Source organism: Salarias fasciatus, chromosome 2 (assembly GCF_902148845.1).
Source record: "Salarias fasciatus chromosome 2, fSalaFa1.1, whole genome shotgun sequence".
Classification (NCBI taxonomy): Eukaryota; Metazoa; Chordata; class Actinopteri; order Blenniiformes; family Blenniidae; genus Salarias; species Salarias fasciatus.
In genome coordinates, this window is record NC_043746.1 from 16,394,829 (window position 1) to 16,420,358 (window position 25,530).

Sequence of the window (25,530 nt, forward strand, 5' to 3'; positions counted from 1 at the left end):
GTTCAGAGGCGGGAGTGCTCTGCTGTTAGAGGATAGACAGAGAGATTCGGACAGGACAAACAGACATGTTGTCATAAATCCACTTGCTGCAGACTTAATGGGGCAAAAGACTCAGATTATATAAGAATCCTAAAATAAACTTGGGTGCAGTCAACCAGTGGAGGGAGGCCAGAATGTGTGGCATCGCTGCCTCTTATGTCTGTCCGTCTTTTATACTGCTTCATCCAACACACACACACACACACACACACACACACACACACACACACACACACACACACATTTAGTCTGCAAGCAAATTAGAGTCTCCGATTGACAATAAACAGCTGCTTTTGGATGGAGGGAGAAAACCCTCCAAAAACATGTCCAAACAAACTTGGAATTAGCAGTAATCCAGGTCAGACATTATGAAGGCTCATTTAGCGCTTCAAACGTTCACCTTATTACTGTAACTATCTGAGATGAAACCACGCTGGATGGTACGGCTCCAGAAGGGGGATGAACGCTGCCAAAAAGGCAGAGTGACCGAAGGCAGTGGAGGCTGATGGTCTCTGGACGAACACGCTGAAAGATAATCCACAAACAGCAGTAAAATCAAAACAGAGAATCAGGCTGTCTTGACTGTGTGAAGAGGAGGAAATGATTCCATCAGCAGATATGTTCGCTGCACGCATGTCTGAGGAGAATTTCCTGAATTCACGTTTTTTAACCTCTTGAGACCTGTTTTTATGACTGCATGTGTGTGTGTGTGTGTGTGTGTGTGTGTGTGTGTGTGTAGGAGCGGGACACCGAGAGGCAGCGGGTTGACGAGCTGTTGGAGATGAACATGAGCCTGGAGGCGGACCTGCGGCTCCGGAGCAGCAGCGTTCCCGCGCCGCTCGTCTCCGCCCACCACCGCTTCCTCCAATCGGAGCTGGACTCCGACGAGGAGCCGAGCGAGCTGATTGGTCAGAGCCCCTGCCTCTCTGCAGCTTGTCATTTAGGACATTTTAATTAACTGATAAGGGGAAATATGTTGAGGTGTTACTGGCCCAGAGGACATCAATCAACAATAACCAGTTCTTTTTAGGCTTCACACCTTATTCCCTCTCTTTGCCGTCGCAGATCAGAAGCCGCTGAGCGTGGAAGTGGGCGAAGCGTCGGCTCTGAGGCTGCTGGGAGCCGAGCAGGAGAACGCAGAGCTGAGGAGGCGACTGGAGGAGCTGCAGGCCCAGCAGGAGGTCAGGGTGCAGAGGTCAAAGACCCTGATACACAGAAAGAAAGTAATCTATAGCAGCTTGTCCCTACGAAGTGGAGGGTCGAAGGTCAAAGTGGCTCGTGAAAACGCTTTGGAATATAAATATTGAAACAGAGGTGAAAGGTCACTGATCACACTGACGAGAAAACACTGCGCTTCACGTCTTCCAATAAAACTCCGCTCTATGCAAAGAAGGCCGTATATCATAGAGCCTCTATTGTTACAGTGAGAAGAACCGTTTCAGTAAAGCAGGACTGATAAATTGAAAAGCCTGGTGGAGCGAGCATATCCAGATCTGTCTGAGCTGTTACCGAAGCAAATAAACAGGAAAAAACAGGATGCAGCAAATGAAGGTGTTAAGAATCCATTTCCCCTCGCCGCAGGCGGATCCTCCAGATGTGAAGGATGAGCTGGCTTGCCTCGAGATGGCGCATCAAAACACACTCAGAGAGGTGAGCGGAGAAAGTTCAAAGCCGCGGCGTTGCCTGAATTTTAGGGGGTTTTAAGTCTGTGACATTATTACACAACAGAGACACGATCGGCGTTTTGATGTTGAAGATAAAGTACGGGGCTGCGCAGCTTCTGAGGTCCTGGGCGACGGAGTTTCACCGTTTTGTGTCATCATTAGTTTAATTCTCCGAGTAAGTTTTTAAATGACGTCCACTGAGAATTGGCTGCACTGGATGACAGTGTGAGAAAAGTGGCGGCTTGTGTGTGAAATGGATTGCCAATGACAAAGCAGCAGAGAAATATCAAACTCCATAATTCCCTTTTATTATTGCATCAACTCATCATTTCCATTTTTCAGCCTTGAAATCTTCTGTTTTTTTTTTTTTTTTTTGTCTTCGCTCGCTGCTTTCATCAGCTGCGGCAGTGTGAGAGCCGTAAAAGCCTCACTGTACACTACCTGCCAAACAGCAGCCGAGACGGCGAAAGCATTTACTGCTTAAACAGAGCCTGTTAGGATGTCCTTCTGTTCGTCCCATTTTCATTATGGCGGTATCTCAGTAAAGCCTTGAGGGAATTTCATCAGTTTTTCTATGCTCGGTGTTATATTCAATGTTCTCTAGAGGTCAGGGACTAATTTCTTTTGTTTCAAAGCCGAACACTTGATGAATTTTATTACGTTCGTCAAAAGTGTGGAACAGTTCAGATCAGCTGCAGCTCTGCAGCAGTTTCAAAATAGGTTCTTGGAAACCAAAAAGAGGAAGCAGAAAGAAACTGGAGAGTCACAGAAACTTTTTCCAGGGGGGGGGTGAGAAACTCCATGACTCCTGTTCAAACTGTCATTCTGTATACATAAAGTAAACCCATATTTATGTGGATTAGTTGAATGTGTTAGTCTAACAAAAAAAAGCTTGTGTCAGTCAGGATCAGTTTTTATTTTATCCTTTAAAATTCAGTTTTAGTTGGACTCAGACACTAATTTAGTTGTCATGTAAGCATCGTGAGTGGTTTGTTTGTTTTGCTTTTAGAATAAAAGGCTGACGCTCTTGACTGCTCCACAATATTATATCTGTGTGATTCACACTGTGCTCCTTTTAATTATTTAAATTAATCATGAGATTCTGCACTTTTTTCATTCCATAATATCTTTTTTTCAATTTAAAGGACTGCGGGATTTATCTCCTGTTTGTCTGACAAAATAGTAATTAAATCTTTATTCTGGCATTTGTAGCCCCAGGCAGTATTCTAATGTATCTCTGTGCAATTACTTCACATGCCATAAATTATCAAAGTTTTATGAAGCAGACGTGTTCGTTGAAGCTCGACATGTTGAACAGTGCAAGACAGACATTTAATAATAAATCCACTCTTTGAAGGCCTCTTCCTTTCAGTATTTTTGTTTCCATTAAATGGAAATATGATGAGTTTATATAACAGTAAACAAAGATTTGGCAACAAATCAAATGTCCTGAATCAATGATTAAAATGGACAAATGTTATCTTTTGTATTAGCGCTGGTATCAAGGCTGTAGCGGTTTGAATCCACTATCAATCATTCAAATCGATAAGTAATTTTCTTTTCAGCAATCTATCTATTGTGAAAAAACGAAAGACTTACAAGAAGAAAAAACAAACAAAAAAAATGACTCACAGCTTTCAAACAATGAATTTTTCATAATTTTCAGGTTCAAAACGTGAAGAATGAAAATGCCACTTTAAAGCAGCGCTTGGAGCAGCTGTTGACCAAACTTCAGCACCTAGAAGACACGAGGAAGGAGGAAGGGGTGAAAAAGCTCAACAGCGAAGAGGAGAAGGTGGTGCGAGGAGTCCAGGGCTCCGAGTCCCGTCGGGGCGAGGGGGAAGGAAGGGTGAGGGTGACGGAGGAGAGAGAGAAACGAGGGGAAATCATTGGAAGCCAGCGGGAAGCCGGCGTTGGTGAAGAGATCCTTCATGGAGGTGAACCGTGTGGTGAGGAAATCCACACCAAGAAGAGGGGGGAGGCGGAGGGCGGCTGGAAAGAACGGGAGAAACGAGACAAAGAAGCCGAGCCAAAGGAAGAGGAGCAGAGTGCAGCAGCAGCTTCAGTCAGTCAGAATCCGCCAGAAGATCAACCACAGACTGACGCTGAAGGCCGGGACGCCTGTTCTTCATGCGGTCCTGATGTGGAACATCTGGCACGGCGCCTCCTGGAGGCTCAGGAGGAGGCCGACCGGCAGGCGGTGGCAGCCCAGGACCTGCGCTCCCAGCTGGGGGAGCAGAGCAGGAAAACCTGGGAGGCCGAGCAGAGGCTGGTGCTGCTGGAGGCGGAGCTCCAGCGCCTGAGGAAATCCACCGAGAGCCTGGTGGAGGCTCGCAGGCAGATCGAGGTATGGACAAATGAGCAGATGATCGCTAGACATATGAATAGATACGTGAACAGAGGAGTGATCAACAGGTTCTGTGTTTTACTTTATTTCTTATTTTAACATAACTGTGCAGGCAGTAATACACACAAATATTCTTGCTGCATCATGTGGTACGTCAGATCAATACTGTATATATCAGTTTACCTTTGAGGCTGCAAATTGATTTAGCCGATGCTTTGATGTGACGTATAATTTGTGGATTAAAGACAAAGCAGTATCCAAACGTCTACCTCAATTTAGATTTATATTGAGTAATGTCAGCAAACATGGTGGAATGCAAAAACGTAAAACGGCAGCACGTCGTGGTGTTGAGCCTGTCAGCACTGTGTTAGCGTTCAGCTGAAAACAAACACCGTACCTGAGTTTAACAGAGCTGCTGGCGTAGCTGGAGACTCTTATTAGAGACAGATTCATCTGAGTCGCTGCCTGCAGACTCTTTGTACTGCACCGGGAATTAAGTGGAATAAATTGGAAGTGTACCAAATTAACACTCCATCTATACAAAGCCTGGAAGTTATTTCCTTTTACCGTCACATATGAGTCAAGTTTGAGAGAAAGCTGTGAAACCTGGAAGATGAATTATTATTAACGCAGTACTTTGAGAAATGGATGCAGCCAGACTTCATGTAGTTTTTTTGTTTTTTTTCCTTCTCCCCCTCAGGTCCTGCAGTCGGAGGGTCTGGTCGTGGAGGAGGAGCTGTGCCGCCTGCGGAGCCAGGCGGAGCTCCACAGGATGCAGACGACGGTCATCGCCACCCTGGAGGGCGAGCGAGCCGCGCTGGAGAGAGACAGGGACACGCTGCGCGGCACGGTGGACGCCCTGCGCGCCGCCCAGCGCAAGGTTGGAGAATACACACGATGTGATGACATCCAACATTTCAGCTGTCACTTCAGGGAAGTCTGCAAAAAAACAAATGTACAAACCAAATAGAGAGAAGCAGGCAATCTGATAAGAGTGCGACGTGTTTAAATAATTGTATTAGACATGGCTCCCACTTGCAGGATGAAATTCTTTCAACAACTCTGAAAACTAATTATATTATGGCAAGGAGAGAGTGTTCAGCAGGAAGTGGCCTTGACAGCATGAACTGAAATGGATGTTTGGAGCTGTCTGAGAACAAAACATTTTTATACAGCCGCTGCTGAGTGAGTCAGTCTGATGTGAACTGCTTTATGCACACTCTGACAGGAACAGTCTGAGCAGAGAGGAGCAGGTTCAGGCTTCGGTACGACTTATTTAATGCGTTTCCTCAGGATGCAGGCTCAAGGAAAAAAAAAAAAAAGTGACTGAAAATCACCTTTTTTTCCAGACTCCTCACTGCAGCTTGTTGAATGCCGCGTTTAATGTGCTGTTTTGCAGTAAAAAATTTGAGGACATGAGAGAAAGTGCAAGCTAAGGAAAAGAGCACTGCTAAGTCAGCATTAAAGAAATACTATAAAAGGGATTCATGAATGCCTCCCACTCAACAGGAGCTGTGTGGAATCCTTCCTCAGATTCTGTAACAGTCTATTGTGTTGCTTTCTGTCTGTTTAAAAAGAGTAAATGCTGGAATTTTGTGGATGTATCTCCAAGACAGATACCAATCAAAAATTGACAGCTCTTATATTTTATACCAATTCAACATGTAAAGTGTTTTATCTTTACATAATGGACCATTAGAATTCAGTAGAAATGACCACTGTGCCTGAACGACAATGTTCTGTCATTGAAATAGAAATGGAGGAACCTCTGGATGCTGACGCTGTAGAACCTCACAGGAACTGACTCAAGTTTTATTTTATATTTACTTATCAAAAGAGCTCCAGAAGAGAAGCATATAACTGAAAAGCCACACACTTCAACAACAGAGTCTCCTCTAAATGCTTGATGTTGTGAAGTCCCTTGCTGTTACTTGAAATTATGAACAATAGGTTGAACATCAGTCTGACAGGAAAGTGTCAGTTTTTCAGCTTTTTTGGGTGAATAGGACATAAAAAAGAAGACGTACAAGGTATCTGGCTGGTCAGTGTATCTAAAATGAGGCTTTCACTGAATATTTTGAATAGCAGCTTATTTTACTGGCTCATCATCACTGGGAACAACACAATAAAGCACCTGCTCCGTTGTGCTGCTGGAGGTCAGAGCAGCCACAGGGTGCTCTTAAGTTAACTTGGCAGCGTCCCAGCCGTACTTCAGTCTGAAGGGCAAACCGTGTTGGTTGTTCTTGAGTTAAAAAAAAAATGTGCAGAGAGGCTGCTTGTCCACATCAAATTACTGATTTGTATTGTTGATTTTATTTTTTTTAAGAATTTTGGTTTTATGTTAATTCGATATTTTCATCTTTCACATGTTTTATTGTCAAATTATTGACTTGTCAGAGTAACCTCTCATAGAATCAGGATCAGGGATTTGGTTTTGTAACCATTTATCTTCTGTTGAGACCTGTCTGACTTCTGTCTCTTTTATTCTTCTGCCACAGTGTGAAGGAACTAAAGTAAAGTATATAGATTAGGTTTTCTCAAACTGACCATTTCTTTCTTAAACCGCTTTATCCAACTGAGCGCTTCTGGACTCCGGAGCCAGGCTTATAGCTGACTATGGTTGAAAAGCAGGTTAAACCCTGGACGGGTCGCCAGTCCTTCACAGGGCGACCACAAAGAGACAGCCAATTTGTACTTCAACACAAATACAGACATAGATATATAGAAACAAATTGAATAATCATCCCTCCTTTGTCTTTTTCCAGGGCGACCAGTTGGAGCTGACCGCTCAGACCCTCAGAGCGGAGCTGGAGCGACAGGGCCGCGCTCTGGACACGTCGCGCCGCCGGGAGGAGGAACTGGAGGCTGAGCTCCGTGAGGCCGCGCTGGAGGCGGAATCGCTGGCCAGGGCGCGGGACCAGGCGCTGCTGGAAGCCTCCCGGTTAGAGCAGGAGAAGGAGGCGTGTCAGTCGGAGCTCGACAGCGGACGTAAGGAGGGAAGGCAGAAGGAGAGGGAGGTGGCGAGGTTAAGGCAGCAGCTGGAGAGCACCACCTTGGCCCTGGAGCACAGCAATCAGAGAGCTCGGGCGCTGGACGCCGAACACAGGTCCGTCCGCTCCGGTGCACACACTTAACCTCAATCACTCAATTAACTTCACGAGACGTCAGACCGGAACACTCGGCCGCAACGTACATTTATCTCTAAACTCTCCTCTTCGTTCAACCTACATCTGACCTGACTTTCTCCTGCTGCTGGTTGTGTGTGTGTGTGTGTGTGTGTGTGTGGGCATGTAGACGTGTGTGTCAGCAGCTGTCGGAGTCCAAAGAGCGCTGCACTCAGCTGCAGGACCTGGAGAAAGAGCTCAGCACTCGATTAAGCAGCGTGGAGGAGGGTAAACAGCAGCTGCAGGAGCAATATGTAGAAGTCCAGGCCAAGATTAGCTCTCTGTCCCAGGTGAGTGTGCACGGTGTGGGAGTTTATCACGTACAGTAAGCAGCGCTGCGGGGACAGAGATGGAGGTTAAATTCACCCAAACTCCGCTTTCTAACATGATGCAGACGGCAGGAATCTTCATTTCATACCCACATCTGTTCTGAATGCAAGCATTCATTATAATGAGCGTCATTTTGAGGAGGCTTTTATGCACCTGGAAAATGGAGTCGCTGCTGCACAGTTGGAAAAATTAGTAAAACTCCAGGAACACAACAGCAAGATTGTTAGACGTTTTATGTTTTAACATTTTATCCCCACACACAGACCAATTATTCATGCTATATAGCAAATTTAAATGTACATTTTTGGATGGGGAATAACAGATATGATTTAAAATATACTAAATGCAACATTCATGGTGGAGTGGACAGTCTGTCAGCAGAATACTCTGCAATAGAATTGAAATGAATTGACACACTCTTGTATTAGATGGATCCACAGGTGAAAATGGAAAATCTCTGCTGTGTAGACAAGTACAGAACATGTTAGAAATACATCATATTAGTAGTAATATGCTGTGATTTCTCTCACTACACAACAGCGGAATATGAAATCCTCCTCTCTTCACTGCATCATGCCTGATATTCAGTGATTTCTGTGCTGAGCCGTCAGAGCTTGCGGGTGCTGGTTGAACCGTTGCCCCGTCTTTCTCTCTCTCATCAGAATCTGTCCAGTGAGCAGGCACATTCTCACAAACTGGCTGCCGAGGTCGAACATCTGAGCCAGAAGCTACAAAGAGCTCAGGCTGAACTGAAGGTGGCAACGGTCTCTCTCAGTCAGTCCCAGGAGAACGTAGAGTCGCTCTCCCAGTGCCTCAAGAAAAGCGAGTCCCTGCTTCAGCTGGAGAAAAGACGACGGAGTGCAGACTCAGATTTGCCACAAAAAGAGGAGACGTCACCTCCGGATCAAAGTCCTGAAGTCGGCGAAGGTCGCGACCTTTCTGTGGCTCCTCCGCACACAGCGGGAGAGACAGAGAGGTGGCTGAGCGCGAGGGTGGCGGAGCTGGAAAAGGAGGTCTGTGCCTGGCTTCGGTGGCAATTCTGTGGGAGATTTGTGGGTTTGTGTGCGGGGTGCGGGGGCTTTGAATCTCATTTGCAGGATGTCTGTTTGATTCAGTGCAAACTTCTGTGTGAAGGAAATGATCTATGCTATGTTGAAAATCTTGCTCGAGGGATGCTTGACGACTATCAGCTCACAGTAGGCCACTTCCCAGACTGCAGTGCTTTATTTCCAGAACTACTGCTTTATCTCTGCTCATCAGTTTTAAAATGTCACCTCGGCTACTGTTAATCTTCCTTATCTCCTCTGCCGCTCTCCTGATTCGCCTCCTCACTGTTTCCCCCTCTCCGGCGCACTTATAAACTCTCACATCAAGCTGTGAGGAGCGGCTCCACTGACACTGAGGTTAGAAATTTTATCCACTGTCAGGGTGGCGGCGTGTTGACACTGCCGGGATTTAAAGTTTCAGATTAGGAAACATGCAGCCAGACACAAACAGCTCCAGGCTTCGATTATTCACTCCACTCATATCGACTTAGTTACAGGTGCGATTGTTGATACCGAAATTGTCGGATTTATGAGGGGAAAAAAAAAAAACTACCAATGGAAACATAAGAATAAACGCAGCAGTGAAGGGAATGTACATAGTTACTCTGCATGACTGAGATCAGATAGGAGACTGCTGGCGTGAAAAAGAAGGAAATCGAAAATGCCAGTATGAAAAAAAAAAAAAAAAAAATGTAGAATTCCCCAGAGTGCAGCAGTGTGATTCAGTCAGCAATATGCTGGTATGAAATGTGGAAGAGACCAAGGAGGAGACGGAGCACACTAGAAGTGAGCAGCAGACTCTCTAGACGATGCAAACATGAAATGCGATGTCGTGCTGCCAGTACTTGCAGCTATCTTCAAATAAAGTCTCACGGCGTAGAAGGAGCGTAGTGGAGTGGTGTTGTGCTGCAAGTTGATTTCAATTTGAAGAAACACCTTTAGCAAGCTCCATTTTATTTATTTATTTATTTTTTTTATAGTGCCAGCCACAATCTAGTCGATCTCTTCCTGTTCACCACTGAATATATAAATAGTGGATGTAAAATGCTGGAATATATTTGGAACGTTTAGGTTTGTCAAGGGATGAATCTCATCTCGGTATTTATAGAGTTATGTAAATATCATATAAATCTACTCTCTGGCTGAAATCTCTTTTAAAGGTCAGCTGCAGATTTTCAATAAGTTCACTGATAAGAGTGATTTCTGAGGTGTGTACCTCTGAAGTTAACTCGGCGCCAGTCGCAGCTGCCGCTGGACGCAACTGTGGACGTTCTCACAGCATGAAACTTTAAAAAGATTCTTTTTCCCTCGCAGAAAGCGGCGGTGGCTGCAGGACAAGAGGCTCTGCTGACACGGCTGTCTCAGTCCCAGGAGGCGAGCGAGCACCTTAAGGAGCAGCTGGAGGCTCTGCGCCGACACTCCATCAGCCTGCAGGACTCCTGCACCCAACTGCAGACGCTCAACACCCAGCTGCAGGTGACCGATTCCCACAAACATGTTGGAAACTCAAGATTTAGAAAAAAAATACAACTTTAAATGCACATTAATCACGAACATTAAGAGATTACAAGACTACAAACAGCAAACATTTCATGCCTCTAAAGGATCAGCATGTTTTTTAGTCAATATTTAGTTTACTTAGCTTAGCATAAAGATCAGAGACCAACTCCGCCGTCATGTGCATTAAACAGTTTTACACATTTATTCGAAACTAAAATGGAATTTATTGATTCATTGTGATTCATTGTTGTTGCGCAGTGCTATTTCTTTCACAGTTTGGTCAATTTTATTTCATTAACTCCTTTAAGACAACAAAGAGAAAGTGCTGTTTGTTTATTCTGCTTGTTGCTTTGCGATTATGTGCTCTGTCGTCTTTTTCTCAACAAGGTAATGAAATCTTCCAAAATGTCAAAGCGATTCTTTCTTTCTTGCACGTTGAATTCTCAATGTGTATCAGAGACAAAGCCGTCATGCAGCACTTATTAAATTCATAAAGTGGGATACAGTTCCATACAGAAACTAAGGCTGGTTTGAGGGCTGGAGCAGCCTCGGAGCTCACTCAGGAGGAAGAATGAAGCCATGAAGTCCTTCATGGTTTCAAAAAAAGGTGTCCTTAAACACTGATCGACGTGGAGGATGCACAAAGCTTTGAGCTTCGTGGTTCAGTCATAAGTGGTCCTTTTACATCTTTTATGGCACTTAATATGAGAACACATACAATACAGAGGTCTCTCTCTCTCGCTCTCTCTCGCTCAGGTTGAGCAAGCCTCTCTGAGCTCGCAGCATGCGGGAATTCTGGCGCGCTGCAGTGAGAGCGAGGCCCGCTGTGCCGCCCTGGAGGCCGAGGCCAAGGTGTGGGCGCGGGACCGCGAGGAGTCCCTGGCCAGGACGGAGGCTCTGCGGCGGGACCACGAGCGCATGACGCTGCTGCAGCAGCGGCAGGAGGTGGAGCTGGAGGAGCTGCTGGACAAACATTCCCAGCTGAGGAGCAACAACCGCAGCTTGGAGGCGCAGCACAGGGAGCTGGAGGGCAGGTGCGAACACTCAACAGCTGCCTCCGAGTCGACGAGAAAAAAACAAAAAAACAAGAGATACTCACTGTTGAGATTTGTGACATATTCTCTGCTGCTGAGACGACTTCCTGTTCTCCCAGAGCTGAAACACACACAAGAGTGACACCAGCTGCCACACCTGACCTGAATCTTTTAACTCATACGCTCTCTCTCTCTCGTATCCGAAGCCTTTCTTTTCTTGTTGGGCTGAATTTTGTGTTTGTAATCTCCAGGTACAAGGAGCTGCTGGATGGCAAAGCGCAGCTGGAGGAGAGGGAGCGAGAGATGAGGATGGAGAGAGAGAAGATGGAGGCAGAGGCCCAGAGGAGGCTGGAGAGAGAGCGAGAGCTGGAGAGGCTGAAGGAAAACAATGAGAGGTAAAACGTCCATTCAGCTTCATCAGCATGGCGTTCTGATCATCCCGTCACGACGCTCATGTTCATTTCAGCGCAGGCCGCTGTAACGCACAGCGAGATCTGCAGGCTTGAATGGAAATGCGCTCAATAGTGCACAGAGTGCTTTTTTTTTTTTTGTGCTCCTGATTTAGGATGTTTGGGCTCAGCAGAGAAAAACAAGGCTGCAAGGCAACAAATGAGCCTGAGGGTCTGGATCGGCGTCAGCATCCCTCTCTACATTTAAAGAGTGATTTGGTGACAGACGCTGTATTGTTTCCCGCCGTTTCATTCATCACATCTGCGAGTCTTTAATCCTGAGGCTCCATCTTTAGATCTGAGGTTCCAAACCGTGATGAGAGCCTTTGATTATGCAACATAATGATAATGAGGATAATCACAAGATGTGCCGTAATTAGTTAATCAACCGTCGTCTTCGTATTGATGCAATTGATTACTGTCTGCTGGGATGATGCACTGCCAAGCCGAAGACAGAGTGATATCGACTGAAAAGAGCTGTTTACATGTGTGTGTGCATATATTTAGAAAAAGGTTTGGGATATTTTCAGTAATGTTAATTTTTACCTGAAATGAAGACAGATTACAGCGCTCTATTTAAATAAATTAAAAAGTGGTTTACGAAAAGGTAGTCAGAGATGCGTCAGTGGTGTGGTGGACTCACAGAGAATTACTGTCTGAACCTGTGACTTCTTTCAGCTTTATGGCACTTTGTAGTGAGTTTAAGGTCATTGTTTGGCTCTTCAAATCACCTCTTTCGGTTATGAAAGCTCCAGGCGGTGAAAATCGAAACACAGTCGTCAGTGACTGGTGAACAGGTGGCAGAAGCACCGAGTCCTGTGTGAAGGCCTGGTGAAAGCGGAAGTATTGATTCAACTTAACTCGTAAAAAAATAAACATGCGCTGGCTTTGAAATGCACTTAAAGTATAAAAGTATGAAGCCTTCTGAAGGACGTTTCTGCTTTAAGAGGCAAAACATTTCTTGTGAGTGGATGTGGAGATTTTTGTGTGTTTGTGTGTGTACGTGTGCGTGAATTTCTACTTGTATGTGCGTCATGACGATTTTATGTCCGCAATGAGATTTTTTTTGTGTGAGCTTTAATTTCAGCTTATCGAAAGTTGCGTGTAATTAGATTTGTGCGTGTCAAATGCTGCTTGCATGTGTGTAATGTGTTTAGCGTGTGCATGACTACATGCACATATATCTCTGTCTTCACAAGGGCTTATGGGTTTTGTTTTCCCTCCATTAGGACTGGCAGGCTCAGTCTGCGTGCCTTTTTGGTCTGCACTGTCTTCTTTCGTACATAATTTCAAAGTAGTACTTTAGTAAATCTCAGTGATTAAAAACCATAACATTACGGTGTGAGAGTGCAAATCTAGACTGAGGAGAAAAAGCAACATCCAGGAGACTGAGTCGCAAATTAGTGGTTTAGGACAACAGATAAAATGCTTAGTATGTATATCCCAAACACATTACACTTTGTATATTATAATTTGCATATACACAAACTGAGACGCACTAATTCATGCTACAAAAACAAATGCAAAAAAAAAAAAAAAATGACAGACACAATTCGCCACATTTACAGTAGCTCCTTCTGTACTGGAGCCTTTCTCTGTTGAGTTTTGATGTTCCACCAGTCTGAGATTCCTCTGGCTGATCTGGTTTCATGGCTGTTCAGTGATTCTCAGTCTCAGAGTGAATCCTGGGTTTTTGCATTGAACAGAGGTGTCAAACATACAGCCTGAGGGACAAAATCAACCTGCCAGAGGCGGGGATCCTCTAAAAATAACAAAGGAGACACTGCCTGCAGTCTTCAAATGAAAATAACTGCTGTTAATAATTTTGTTGATGTGACATTGCCCCGTTTTTGCACGATCAGCAGACGAAGCACAACGGCGAAACCGAGAACCGAACAGCCGACTGCAGTAACGCTGCAATGAAAGCTTGCTCTTTGCTAGTTTGCTAAATTATCATAAAATCCAATCTGTGAAGGTGAGTTAATGCAGAATTGAAAAACATTTGCCAACGTTAGTATTAAAAAAGAATCACTGTGGCGTTTTTAGTTGTTGCTTTTTTTAACTGAATGTTTTGTTGAACATTCGTCAAATCTGAGCATTTTCAGAATGCACTTGAGTTTTTGCACCGAGAAAAGCTGTCTTTATTTATTATAAAAAATTTTTTTTTTTTTTTTTTTTTTCACAAGTCTCCCCCTCTGCTATCAGCGTCCATGAACTGAAATGATTCTGACACCTCTGGTCTGAAAGATGGATGAATGAAGAGATGAAGACCATGAATTGGAAATGTTTTGCTGCTCTGAATCTCCTCCATCATCAGTATTATCTGATTCACTTCCTGCCGTGTGGATAGCAGTTCTCATAGCGTCACATTTAATGGACGTCTTTCTTCCATTGTCAAGCCATTCTTTGTTTTCTGTTCTGTTTACTTCCATTAGTGTTCATCTTTTCATCTCCATTGTGCAGAAAACACACTGATGAACACATAAAGTGATCAGTTTTCTCTGGATGTTATTGTTCGAACGCCTTTCAGGTCTGCATTAATCAAAATGCTGATTTGCCACGCAGTGATGCAAGAAGCCACAGTCATGTTGAGTTGTTTCTGAAACGTTAAGACAAAGAGGCAGTTATCACATTAAGACACAGGAGACCAACTAAAATGGAGATACTCGGTTAAAGTACATGTAGTTTAAACATGTCCCTAATTACAATATTAGAATATTTTCATTTCTTTTTCCACCTCAGGTGCAAAAGAAACCGACAGTACAGATTAAACTGCTGAACAGAAACATGGCTTGATAATTGGAGAATAAATTTCATCCAGTACTGCTCCCAAAAGTGGCCAAAAAAAAACACTTTCATGCTTTAAAATGACGAATTTCCTATTCCCTTTGATAATGATTGAATGATTTGTGAATAATTATCTCTGCGTTTCTTCTCTGTTGGTTGGAAATAACTGCATATTGGAAGACTTCCCTCTGGGCTCCTGTAAACGTGCCTTTTTTTCCCCTACTATATGCAAACGTTGAAGGAAAAAATGTAATCATTAGTTGCAGTGGCTGATTGCTTCGGCAGGGAATCATGCTGTGCCCGCTTCACTTTTAACTTACATAAAAAAGTTCAATTGTAACATTTTTTTTAATCCATATTGGGAAATTAAAAAAAAAAAAAAAAAAAATCCAGTTTATTATTGAGTATTACTCAATTTTCCCCTCAGTGATCGTTAACGGTTGCATCTCATTTTGCACACTCGGTTCTCATCACGGAGGAAAACAAACAAACAGTAATTTCTCCCGCTTCATAAAGTCTGAGCGACTTATTAATGACGCTGTCAGCCTTATGTGTTCTTGTTGACATATTGTGTGGCGAGCAGACAGTGACAGCAGCGGTGTGTGTGTGTGTGTGTGTGTGTGTGTGTGTGTGTGTGTGTGTGTGTGTGTGTGTGTGAGCGTGTGTGTGTGTGTGTGTGTGTGTGTGTGTTGCAGGCTGCAGGCCCAGCAGAGGGAGTGGCTGGCGTCGCAGGCGGAGCTGCTGGCTCAGGGCTCGGTGCTGAGGGCGGAGCTGAGCGCCTCCCAGCTGGAGAGGACCCGGCTGGAGGGCGAGCTCAGCACCCTGAGGGAAACCAACCAGAGCCTGGACCTCAACAGCGCCAGGCTCACCAGCCAGTACCAGGTACCCACACCTGGAACTGCAGCTGTTTTCCATTCCAGCCGCCGGGTGGCCATTTGCACGCAAAACAGGATTTGATGCTTCGTGGCAGAGGCACCGACATGCTTAACCCTCTCAAAATAGAAACACATTTACATGAGCATTATTTGGCAATTAAACAGAATTTATTAGGGATTCGTGGCACGCTTCAGAGGGTGATTTACATAGATGCGGTGGTGCAGGGGCAGCTATCGTATCATCAGTGAGGATTGGAGCTCGGCCGATTCACAATACTTGACATAAAGCCAATTTCAACTTGACACATCAGAAGAAAATGATTTATTGGTTGCAAACAGAATAAGAATACCAAGTAGCTAATGAGCAGCGGTCACGTCTCTTCCTTTCAAAGAAGGGTTATTCTTCCCAGTAAACTTGTCAAACAAGTGTCGAATTTATTAAAAACATTTCTTTAAAGCTGTTGTTTTAGCGAATGAAACAGGTGGAAACTGACCTTCTGCGAAAGATTTAACAAGTCAGTCTGCAGATGTTTTATCCTGCTGCTTCAGGAAAGGGCTGACAGTAGGAAAAGCTTTAAAGGACTCTTGATCTGCTGAAATACGTTTGCACAAGACAAGAGTAAGGCAGACTTCTCTTTTGGTTTTGTATTGTGACTGTGCAGGCCTGCTGGCAATCGGTGTTAAAATCCACAAAACATGTTTATGTTTGGTTCAGATTGAGATTTGCATGTTAATTTAAGATAAAAGTTAAACACCACCTGTTATATCATTTTGATCTGAGTCAGTCTGTGTAAAGTCAGGACTAGCATTTCTGCTCCCCTCAAGTTTTATGTTAAAATCATATAATTTCTTTAATAATTATAATATTAATTAATTATATAGAAGGATAAAATGTAAAACAAAACGCATAAACTTTAAACCCCTTTCTAAGAGCTGCATTAACATTGGCCTGAGGTAAGCAGAAGTGCAAAGCGGTGGATTTATTTCTGGGTTTTCTCCACCAAATAAAATAGTTATGTGCTTCTTCATTTCTTAGAGCTGAATCCAGTTAATTAAAAAAGTTGGATTTTTGTTAAATATACCAGATGACTCTCTTCAAACATGACAGCTCGACAGTTGATATCTGACTTAAAAAAATGAACTATCAGCTTTAACAAAAAATTAGCGCTTTCTGATGAGTGAGTTTCAGACGTGCTTCTTCAGCTTTCATTATCTGTGATTAGAAGCAGGTTGGATGTTTCTCTGCTTTCAGCTGATGAGCGCTAACAAACTGCTTCAGGCTGGCATGGTCACCCTTTATCTAACACACAGTGTAGACAGAGATTAGTTCATTACTCCTTTATTAAATTAAAGACTATTGTGCAACGTAAACAAAGGTCGAAACTCTGACAGACCTCCTCTTTGGCACACTTTTTTAGTATTCTGTGCTCATTTTCAGTTTACTTGCTAAACTAAATCCTCTTAATGTTGACTGAAGTGATGTCCTTTGTCCCAGAGTGAGATACAGCAGGTTGATAGATTTGGAATCTTGGGATTCGGACACTTACGCTTATCATTAAATTGTAATTCTGCAGAAAAAGAGAGCAGAGTTCAACTTGAAGCCTTGTGGTCCTGCAACCAGCCTGATGGTGCGAACGGAAGTTCGAGTCTAAATGTGATGTTTACTAAACTTGAAGAAAGTCAAAGCAGTTCTGGAAAAATAACTCAAAAGTGCACAAAGTTGAAAAAATGTGAGGGGGCTGCAGCTTTGCTGCAAAATGAATGAAAAGAGTAAAATAGAACAAGGCCTCGCTCCTCTGAGTCGAACATTAAGGTGGCACCAGCCAGTAAGCTGGTCTTTGGAAGTGAAAAGGGCTACTTGAGAGCAAAATGTAAAGAATAGGTTGAATTTACCGCATCCACAAATATACATATATATATATACATATGGTGTGTAGCTAAACTGTTTGAAACACATAAAACTCTCACTCCATTTTGCGATGAACCCATCAGGAGCAGTCGTGACGGTAAAGAGAGCCAGCATCCAGATATCACAGCAAAGAATAAAATAAATACAAACAGACAACAGTATGATTTCATTATTTAAATCAGTGTTAAATACTTCTCAATTAAAGGGACAAACACTAAATCCGACATCCAGATGAGTTTGTATAACAGTGTTTCTATCTTTTTTACTGTGTCCATGTGATGTTGTGCTTAAGCCTTGGATGTAAATTCTGCTATTGTACAGAGATAAGAGAGAAAAAAAAAAATTCTATCATTTGCGAAGTTTTCAGTCGCTGTCTTTCAGACTGAAGTGCTAGAGAGGTCCGACCTTTCATTTCCCAGCTTTGTGAGGATTTATTAAGCATGTTTTCTGTTTGGTGGCACTGGCCTTTGTATCCACTCCCTCTGCACCTCTTCCAGCTTGCACTCAAAACAACCAAGTTCTTTTCAGCTAACTCTGAATTGACCTGTTGAGACATCACTCCACATCCATGCTGGGCTTCCTGAGCCTCTGCGTGCAACAGGTGGGCAGGATGCAGGTCGCAGCCGACCCGGGTTCATGTTTACTGACTACAAACAGTCAGTGACATCCATAAGGCACAAAATACATTTGATTACTAATAATCTTGATGATGAGGAGCCCTGGTTTGAATCACGGTTGCGGCATAAATGCTATTCAAACTAAACAACACAGCGAAGGCAAAAGGCAAAGATGTCAAGAGACTGCATTAAAATAAGCAGCTCACTTATCAGCACTTATCAGGTGTTAAAAGTCATCAGGAGGAAAAGAAGATTTTAAGATTTGACTTGGAAAGGAGTATTATGGTATTGCAACTATTCTTATAGTAATCATTAATAATAATAAGTTTAAGTACATTTGACCTTGAGATATCTAAAGAATACCATCTCTTAAAAAATTGCTTTGAAATGCCTTTGTAATGTGTGTCACTGATTCCTCATGAAAAACAAGTAGTGTAATTGATCATTTCAGCGATGTCACACTGCAAGAAAAAAATCTGTAAAATAATGAAACATTTTCTGACAGGACTTATCGTTTTTCTACAGACTAAAGCAGATATTTCCGTACACTGTGACAAGTTAACCGTAAAATGCACAGAAATTAGCTGGCAGTAGTTTTCAAGCAAGTCACTGTAATACATTCTGCACATGTTTATTGTACATTAAAACACAAAGCCCATAAAATACTCTGATAGTTATTACAGCTGGAACCGCAGTACAGTAATTGTCATCCCAGTAACAACACACTGCATTATACAGAAATTTATTTTCAATTCATTTTCTGAACAACTTACAATCACAGCAACTTATGGCCGAGGGCGGGTTCCACCCCGGACCGGTCCCCTTAGGGATAGACAGCCACACACACACCTAGAGGTAATATACTTGACATGCATGTTTCTGGAATGTGAGAGGAAGCTGGAGCACCAGGAGGGAATCCATGCACACACAGGGAGAACATGCAAACTCCACGAAGGAAGGCCCCGGGCCTTATTTGAACCCAGGACCTTCTTGCTGTGAGATCTGCGATCATCTGGCAGCAGGGAGACAGACAGGAGACTAAACAGACCGGGAAGGGGGCGGAGCCGAGACGCCATAGGTTAACAGGAAGATTGAAAGTGTGAGGCAAGAGCGCTAATGACAGCACCACAGTGAGGTGACTCTGTACTCCTCCTCCATGCTGTTAATCTTGGTCTGAGGAGTCTGAAGATCTCTGGTTTGTACTGTACTTCAAATTGTTATTATGCATTTTAATCAATTTATTCATTGGAAACAGCAGCCAGTAAACATTGAAACATTTCAAAAAGGGGACAATTGTTTTGTTTTTCTGGTGTTTCTAAAAACCATGCGGTGCAGTTGAACAGGAATTTGCATGGCGAGTCAATTCCCAAATAATCTATGAATCAATAAATGACAAGTCTCACATAATTTTATTGATCACTGGAGTTCCTACATGAGCACCATGTCATGGAAGCCTCCAGTAATAATCCATTTTTTGAATCAGGTGTTAAATCTTCCACAAAGGCTTGACTGGCCATCACGAGGTTTGGGTACCGTATTGGTTTGAAGGTGAACGATAGCCGTCCCCACTGTCTGACTGTTGAACATTTCTGAAACGGAGCAAATTTCCTGAATATCTTCCAACAATTCTTGGACCCACAATGCATTGTGCTAAGGAAAAAAAATCAGGAAAACCCTGTAAAAAACCTAAATGAAAAATTCCTTCACATAACCACAGTAACTTCAACTGTATGTTTACAGACTTTTCTAGAAGTTCATGTTGCCACGTGATTATTTAAGACTACCGTAGAAATGATAACTAATCATTTGTGATGAATAAATTGATCCTACATATTACACAATTAATTCATCATTTGTCTTTAAATCTATGTAAAATGTAGCATGAACACCATTACCTGATTAAGTGCTGAGTATCTTCCAGTCAGTGGAGCAGTGGTTCGCTCTGTAGTTTCACAGCAGGAACGTGTCTGAATCTCAATTATCTCAGCCCACAATCCAGAGAGATTGTTTTTAGGTTGGCGCCTGGCTCTGAGTTGTGTTTGTGCGTGTGTGTGTGTGTGTGTGTGTGTGTGTGTGTGTGTGTGTGTGTGGGCGTGTGTGCGTGTTCTAAGCGAGTGTCTCTGTGTTTATCTGGTGATGGACTGCTGCGCTGTGTTCTTCCTCTCACTCAGCGTCTGCTTCGATAGACTGCAGCTTTCTTGTACGAAACACGTTAAAGGACAGATGTACGAACGTCACTATTGACGTAAAGCTGCTGTTCTTTATTACGTCCACATGACAGCCACATATCAGCTTGAATTATGCGCTCAAGCAAACTTTTCTCAACCTTTGACTAATTAACGTTTTCCCTGAAAAAGAAAGACTCAAGGAAAAAGTATATCACAGTATCACCAAGCTCTAATGACTGAATATGAACTGATAGAGTGTGTGTGTTAGCTGCCTGATATAGATCCCAGAGTGCATCAGTGTCTCATGTTGAGATCTTTACCAGCAGTAAAGAGTTCTTCAGTTCTGTGAAAGCTACAGTGCTGCCGAGTGGAAACTCTTGAGCATCAGGAGAAATAAACATGTTTGTCAGTTGTGTTGATTCATATCTTTTCACTAATTGGTAGTTTGAAAACATTTATGTGTGTGCTTGCGCGCGTGCGTGTGTGTTTGGAGAAGTGACAGTAATGGACAATAGTCCAGCACAGTGAGTTTGTGGCTGCAGCCTGTTCTCGTCGTCCTAATAAGGAAGAGGGTGGCAGCGGGTACGCTGATGTTCATTAGTCAGATTGTTGACAGTAACATTGACAGTGTTGAAACTGTGTGTGCATGCGCACGTCTTGATGGCTAATGAAAAGTAAAAAAACAAAAAAAACATCTAGTTAATTGATAAAATCAGTATTGTGCACTTATGCTGGCGCTGAAAGGACTGTGGGGGAGTTTAGTGGATATTATGCCGAATGTTTTCAGCTTTGGCTGCTTCAGCGACACCTGGGACGATCACACAGAACTTTTTTTGCGTGGAGACTTTGGTATGAGAGTGTGACCACACATTTTTTTGTGGCATAATGCTTCTTTTAGATACTTAATACCAATTTCACACATTTGAAAGCATATAAGACAGTAATAATCGAGAGTTACGTTTCTTTAAATGCAGAGTTTTGTTATGTTTAATGAGCAACTTGTAGATGTACATTGTAACTGCATGCACACACTGCAGAAACGGTTAAGTGTGTAACTGCTTACATGTAATTTTGAGTTAGAAAAAGTGCAGCACAGTAATTGGACTCGTGTTCCTTTTTAATGGTTCAATCAGCGATAATTTACACAGTTCTGTGTTGTCTTCAGTGAACAATGTGACTTATTTTAATAATCACCTCAGATCATAATGCAGACTCAAGTCTTATCGGGAAAGTGGTTCATCAGACTTTAGTTTTTTGACCAATCACCTCACACAGTCCAAACCTGAAGGGAGAGGGTTCATAGGGGCCAAAAAAGGTTCTTGGTTCCCTCTTTTTGATCATTTTAGTCTTAGTTGTTTAAAGTAGCATAGAAAATCTTTTATGAATACGACTTATCAGAAATTATTTTTCTTAATTTTATTAATGCCTTTGCTTAAGAATGAATATTATGCTTTATTACATTCAGTCATATATATCACAGTGGCATTAAAATAGCAATTAATCTCTGTCTTGTATAAATAATGAGGGCCTGCACATTGGTGTAGTTGCCAGCTCCCCTTTGTTCGCTCTTTCTGTGTGGATTTTCAATTTCTCCTCACCGCCTGCGATCCTGAACTGGATAAAACAATATAGAAGGTGGCTGGATGGATGGAGACAGGCGGTGGCCGTTAGACGCCAAATGGAACATATTTCAGCTAAACGATGCCCTCTGATTCCTTCCCCGCCTGGCGCTTAGTTACTGACCCAGCTGAAGGGGAACATGGAGGAGGAGAACCGACACCTCGCCGAGCAGAATCAGAGCCTGCTGAAGGAGAACCGAGCCTTGCTGGAGCAGAGCCTGGAGCGCCGTGACCAGCACTATTCACAGCAGAGGGAGTACCAGTCAGTACACACACACACACACACATGCGCACGTACGTGCACGCACAAACAAACATACCAGGTAATTTGTTTTGCTGGGGATTACTGCCAAAAAAGCAGACGTGAATTGAAGAAGAAATGAGGTTGATTCAGGGGAGAACAAAACATTTGGATGCTGCTGCAGGAGCGGGCTTCATGTCGGGTGTTACAGGAGATGCGTTCTGTTAACATTTATAAGATTGTCTGCAGTAAAACAGTCTGTGTTCATATCTAGTACATAAAAGCTCCCGTATAAAGGTTTGGGACTATGAGACAGTAATTTCACAGTCCAGCAGCACTCAGCAGTCGTCCCTTTGAATGACTAATAGACTGGTAGCAGATTAATCCAGAACTAATAGTGAGCATGCGGCGCTGACTTCACTCTTCAGGTGTAATGAACCAAATTTCGCACAAATTATATCTTTTTGTGGCTTCATTTTCAGCCCTGGTTCTCAAAAAGATTACTTTTGTCTGGCGTGCTCCATTTGGCGGATAGAAATTTGCGGATAAAATTTGTCCCTGTTAACGTCTCATGTTGTTTTACGGTGTATTTCGGTTCGGCGCGCTGCCATGCGAGGTCTTTTACCTCTTGTCCCGGCGCCGCCACTGGATGTCTGCAACAAATGCATGTCAGAGTGATCACGCATTATTCAGAGGTTCATATCAGCTTTGGTTTTTCTCATGAAGAGAAGGGCTCACACTGAGTCACAGAAAATTCGATGCTAGCGGGATATCAGACGATCTGAGATGAGAGGAAAATCTTTTTTTAAAAATTCTTACATGTGTGCTGTATGCATCGCCCAGGCCTGTGTTTGGGAGAAACCGGCAGATAATGTGCTCGTATCTGATTAATACGGAGTTGAAGAACTGGAAACCATTTATAAAGTTGTAGAGGAAAGTTTTCAGGGTGACGCAGCGTCTGCTGAAGGTTGAAGGCACCCAGCAGGGTTTGAGCTGTTCTTCGGAGCGCGGGTCAGTGTTTGTTTGTTTTCCGTTCACCCTGAAAACAGCACATAAGGACATGATGTGTATTCCTGCAGTTCCACACTACTCCTCTGACCTGCGTTCGTGGAGATAACGCTTCAAAAAATCTTTACGGCTGTAGCAGGAAAAGGTGCAAAAAGGCAACAAATGCTGTTTGAATGCTGTAATCTATCGTCTTTCAGCCAACTGCGTCGGATGGTTTCGTCAGTTTTCCTCCAGATGCAGCGGGTACGAGCTCAGATCGCTCCAGTCAGAGTTGTTATGTTCAGATATCAGCATTTCCTTGCTTGCGTTGTTCTTTGCAAAAAAAAAAAAAAAAAAAAAATGATGCATCATAATGTTAAATGTTGCCAGAAATTTGCAACGCCTGAGTCAAGGTGAAGAAGAAAAACAATGTCCCGGAGTGTTATCTGAGTTCACAGAGAAAAACTACCTCAGGTTGATGAAAGCTGCAGGTTTCACCTTCAGGACTTCTGTCACTGTTCTCAAACAAAATTAATTTTTGGTCTCATCCGTCTAAAGTTTCATAGAAATACACTGCCAGTTAAAAAAAAAAAAAAAAAAGGAAAAAAACAATCTTAAATGGACTTCACTGCACTTCCTCTCACACCAGCAGCCAGGACTGGCGTTCAGAGAGCTTCATCATTATTTGGAGCAACTTGCAGTTCAGTTCGACTCGCGGCCCGGCGGGGACGACGATCGAGTGCAGATATCGGACGACGACCCACTGAGCCGCAGCTGCAACGATCCTGCAAAGTCGTGTATAATGCCGCATATTTGTCTATACATAACTGATCAGGAATCGATAGCCAAATCAACAGCGGCTTGTACCCATAAGCATAGTCTATAGTGGCACAGTTCCCTTTCCAATCCATTTCTTGCTGGGATTTTAACTCAAACAGTTTTTTTTTTTTTTTTTTTTTTTTAACAATTCGCCAGCAGATCGGCCTGCCAGAAGAGTAAACAAGTCCAGACAGGAAAGTGAAGCAGCAGGTCAGCTCCTGGCAGCAGGTCAGAATAAGGGTAGGATCAGACGGAGATCGTAAAAAGAAAAAGCCCACAGCAGCACTCGTGATCTGGGAAGGAGCCGGGAGTCGGCTGGCGGGATGAATGAAGAGCGGCTCGATCAGCAGACGGGAGCGGGACTCATGAATGGGAATGAGGCGGGGGGGAAGTCTGCGGAGATCTGGAGAACGGCGGATCTGGAACGTTTTTAAGAAATTCGAAGGTCAGGAGGAAATGAGAAAAGTCTGGGAATAGAGGAAGGCTGAAGAAGATTAAAAAAAACAAACGAAAAAACTTTTAGCTGGTGAAAAACACATTGAAGGATATTCCCTCTCAAAATACAGTCCAAGCCTCAAACACTGAAACAAAAAAAAAGAATAAATATTAAATGTTTATTGACCAGTTGGTCAGAAATACAATTTAAAATGAGAGTTGGTGTTTGATGCTGTAATACGACCAGCCTCTTTCTACCGCGGCTGATTGGATGAATGAGAGAAGCCCCTCAGGTCGTGGATACGTGCCGGCTGATGACAGATCATCATATCACGCTCTCGTTTGCAGACGTGACTCTTTAAAGATGCTGGGCGTCGCTCTGGAAGCGAGGCGGTGACCTTCAGACCCTGCCAAGTTTGCGTGCTGACAGTTTGACTTGAGCCCTGATCAAAGCTGACGTGAACCAGTATCACCGCCTGCCGCCGCTGCTGAATGCAAAGATTTAAAGTGGAAATTGGCAGATTTATAGCCAAAAAAAAAAAAAAAAAAACCTCAATGCAGGCAGTTTGTTTGAGTTTATTTCCAAAAGCCCACATTTTCAATTCCGCATGTTTTTCAATCTAAATTATTTGGTTTTTATTTTTATTTTAGTCTAAAGTCTAAATAAATTCGAATGTCGAAATAAATTCTCCTCTTGAGTTTTTCTTACTCCTGGTGTTGAGGTTATTTGTGCAGGATTCTGGCCGAGCCAAACAAACTGTAGTATGGTTCATTAGGAGAGCAAATCTAATCCAAACTAACACCAGGACCCCAGTCCAAACAGAGTGTCCGGGGTGGGAGGAGGCGGATGTTTTCATCTCACAGCCAGCGGTTTCTCTTACTTAGATAAACAAGCATTAAAAATGGAACAAATTCACAGTTGGATTGAAGAACATTGGAAAAACAAAGATTTGGCCAAAAGGGAAAGATGGCATCCAGTGGAAAAATCACATGTTCAGTGTAGTTCAGAAGAAGCGACGCTCAGTTCAGATAAATTGCAATTAAAAATATGAGTGGCACTGAAAAAAGACACAACAGTTTTTTTTTTTTTTTTTCTGCCAACCTAACACACAGATTTGTGAATCCAGTGAGTGAACATGGAAAGTTGCCTCATAAGCTTTCATAAGATGAATCGAACTGTGGCCCTGGAGAGGGAGGGCTTCATCAAACTCCACAGTCCATCTTTTTTCATGATCTGGATCCTGATGTGCAGGAGTTTGTGGTGGACGTGGATTCAGAAGTGCAGCGGAAGAGAAAAACAAGGAATTAACCTGAAATGAAGAAGACACCTGTAAATGATGATGGACAATAAAATCAAAAATATCTTTCGCATTATTTTCTTTTCATATAACTTCTAAACAAAAAGATGAAGCAGGAAATTGTGTAATGATGAGCATGAATATGTGACACAATCAGACTCCAAAAGAAAATTTGAACTCAGTTCAAGGATCATCCCTGAGC

At 43.1% G+C, this 25,530-nt stretch overlaps 1 protein-coding gene across 2 annotated transcripts in view; it reads left to right on the forward strand.

The window, feature by feature from the left end:
- ccdc88b (coiled-coil domain containing 88B) overlaps nucleotides 1–25,530 on the forward strand; it is a 53,271-nt gene that overhangs the window by 20,866 nt on the left and 6,875 nt on the right. Inside the window, exons 12-24 of one of the 2 annotated variants that reach the window (XM_030106093.1) lie at nucleotides 779–947; nucleotides 1,105–1,220; nucleotides 1,621–1,689; nucleotides 3,370–4,050; nucleotides 4,751–4,930; nucleotides 6,816–7,156; nucleotides 7,345–7,504; nucleotides 8,207–8,557; nucleotides 9,905–10,066; nucleotides 10,847–11,124; nucleotides 11,376–11,519; nucleotides 15,056–15,242; nucleotides 21,665–21,810. In XM_030106093.1, coding sequence (XP_029961953.1) covers nucleotides 779–947; nucleotides 1,105–1,220; nucleotides 1,621–1,689; nucleotides 3,370–4,050; nucleotides 4,751–4,930; nucleotides 6,816–7,156; nucleotides 7,345–7,504; nucleotides 8,207–8,557; nucleotides 9,905–10,066; nucleotides 10,847–11,124; nucleotides 11,376–11,519; nucleotides 15,056–15,242; nucleotides 21,665–21,810 — 2,984 coding nt within the window. The remainder of the gene's footprint in view (nucleotides 1–778; nucleotides 948–1,104; nucleotides 1,221–1,620; nucleotides 1,690–3,369; nucleotides 4,051–4,750; nucleotides 4,931–6,815; nucleotides 7,157–7,344; nucleotides 7,505–8,206; nucleotides 8,558–9,904; nucleotides 10,067–10,846; nucleotides 11,125–11,375; nucleotides 11,520–15,055; nucleotides 15,243–21,664; nucleotides 21,811–25,530) is intronic. The other variant, XM_030106102.1, reaches the window with a different exon arrangement.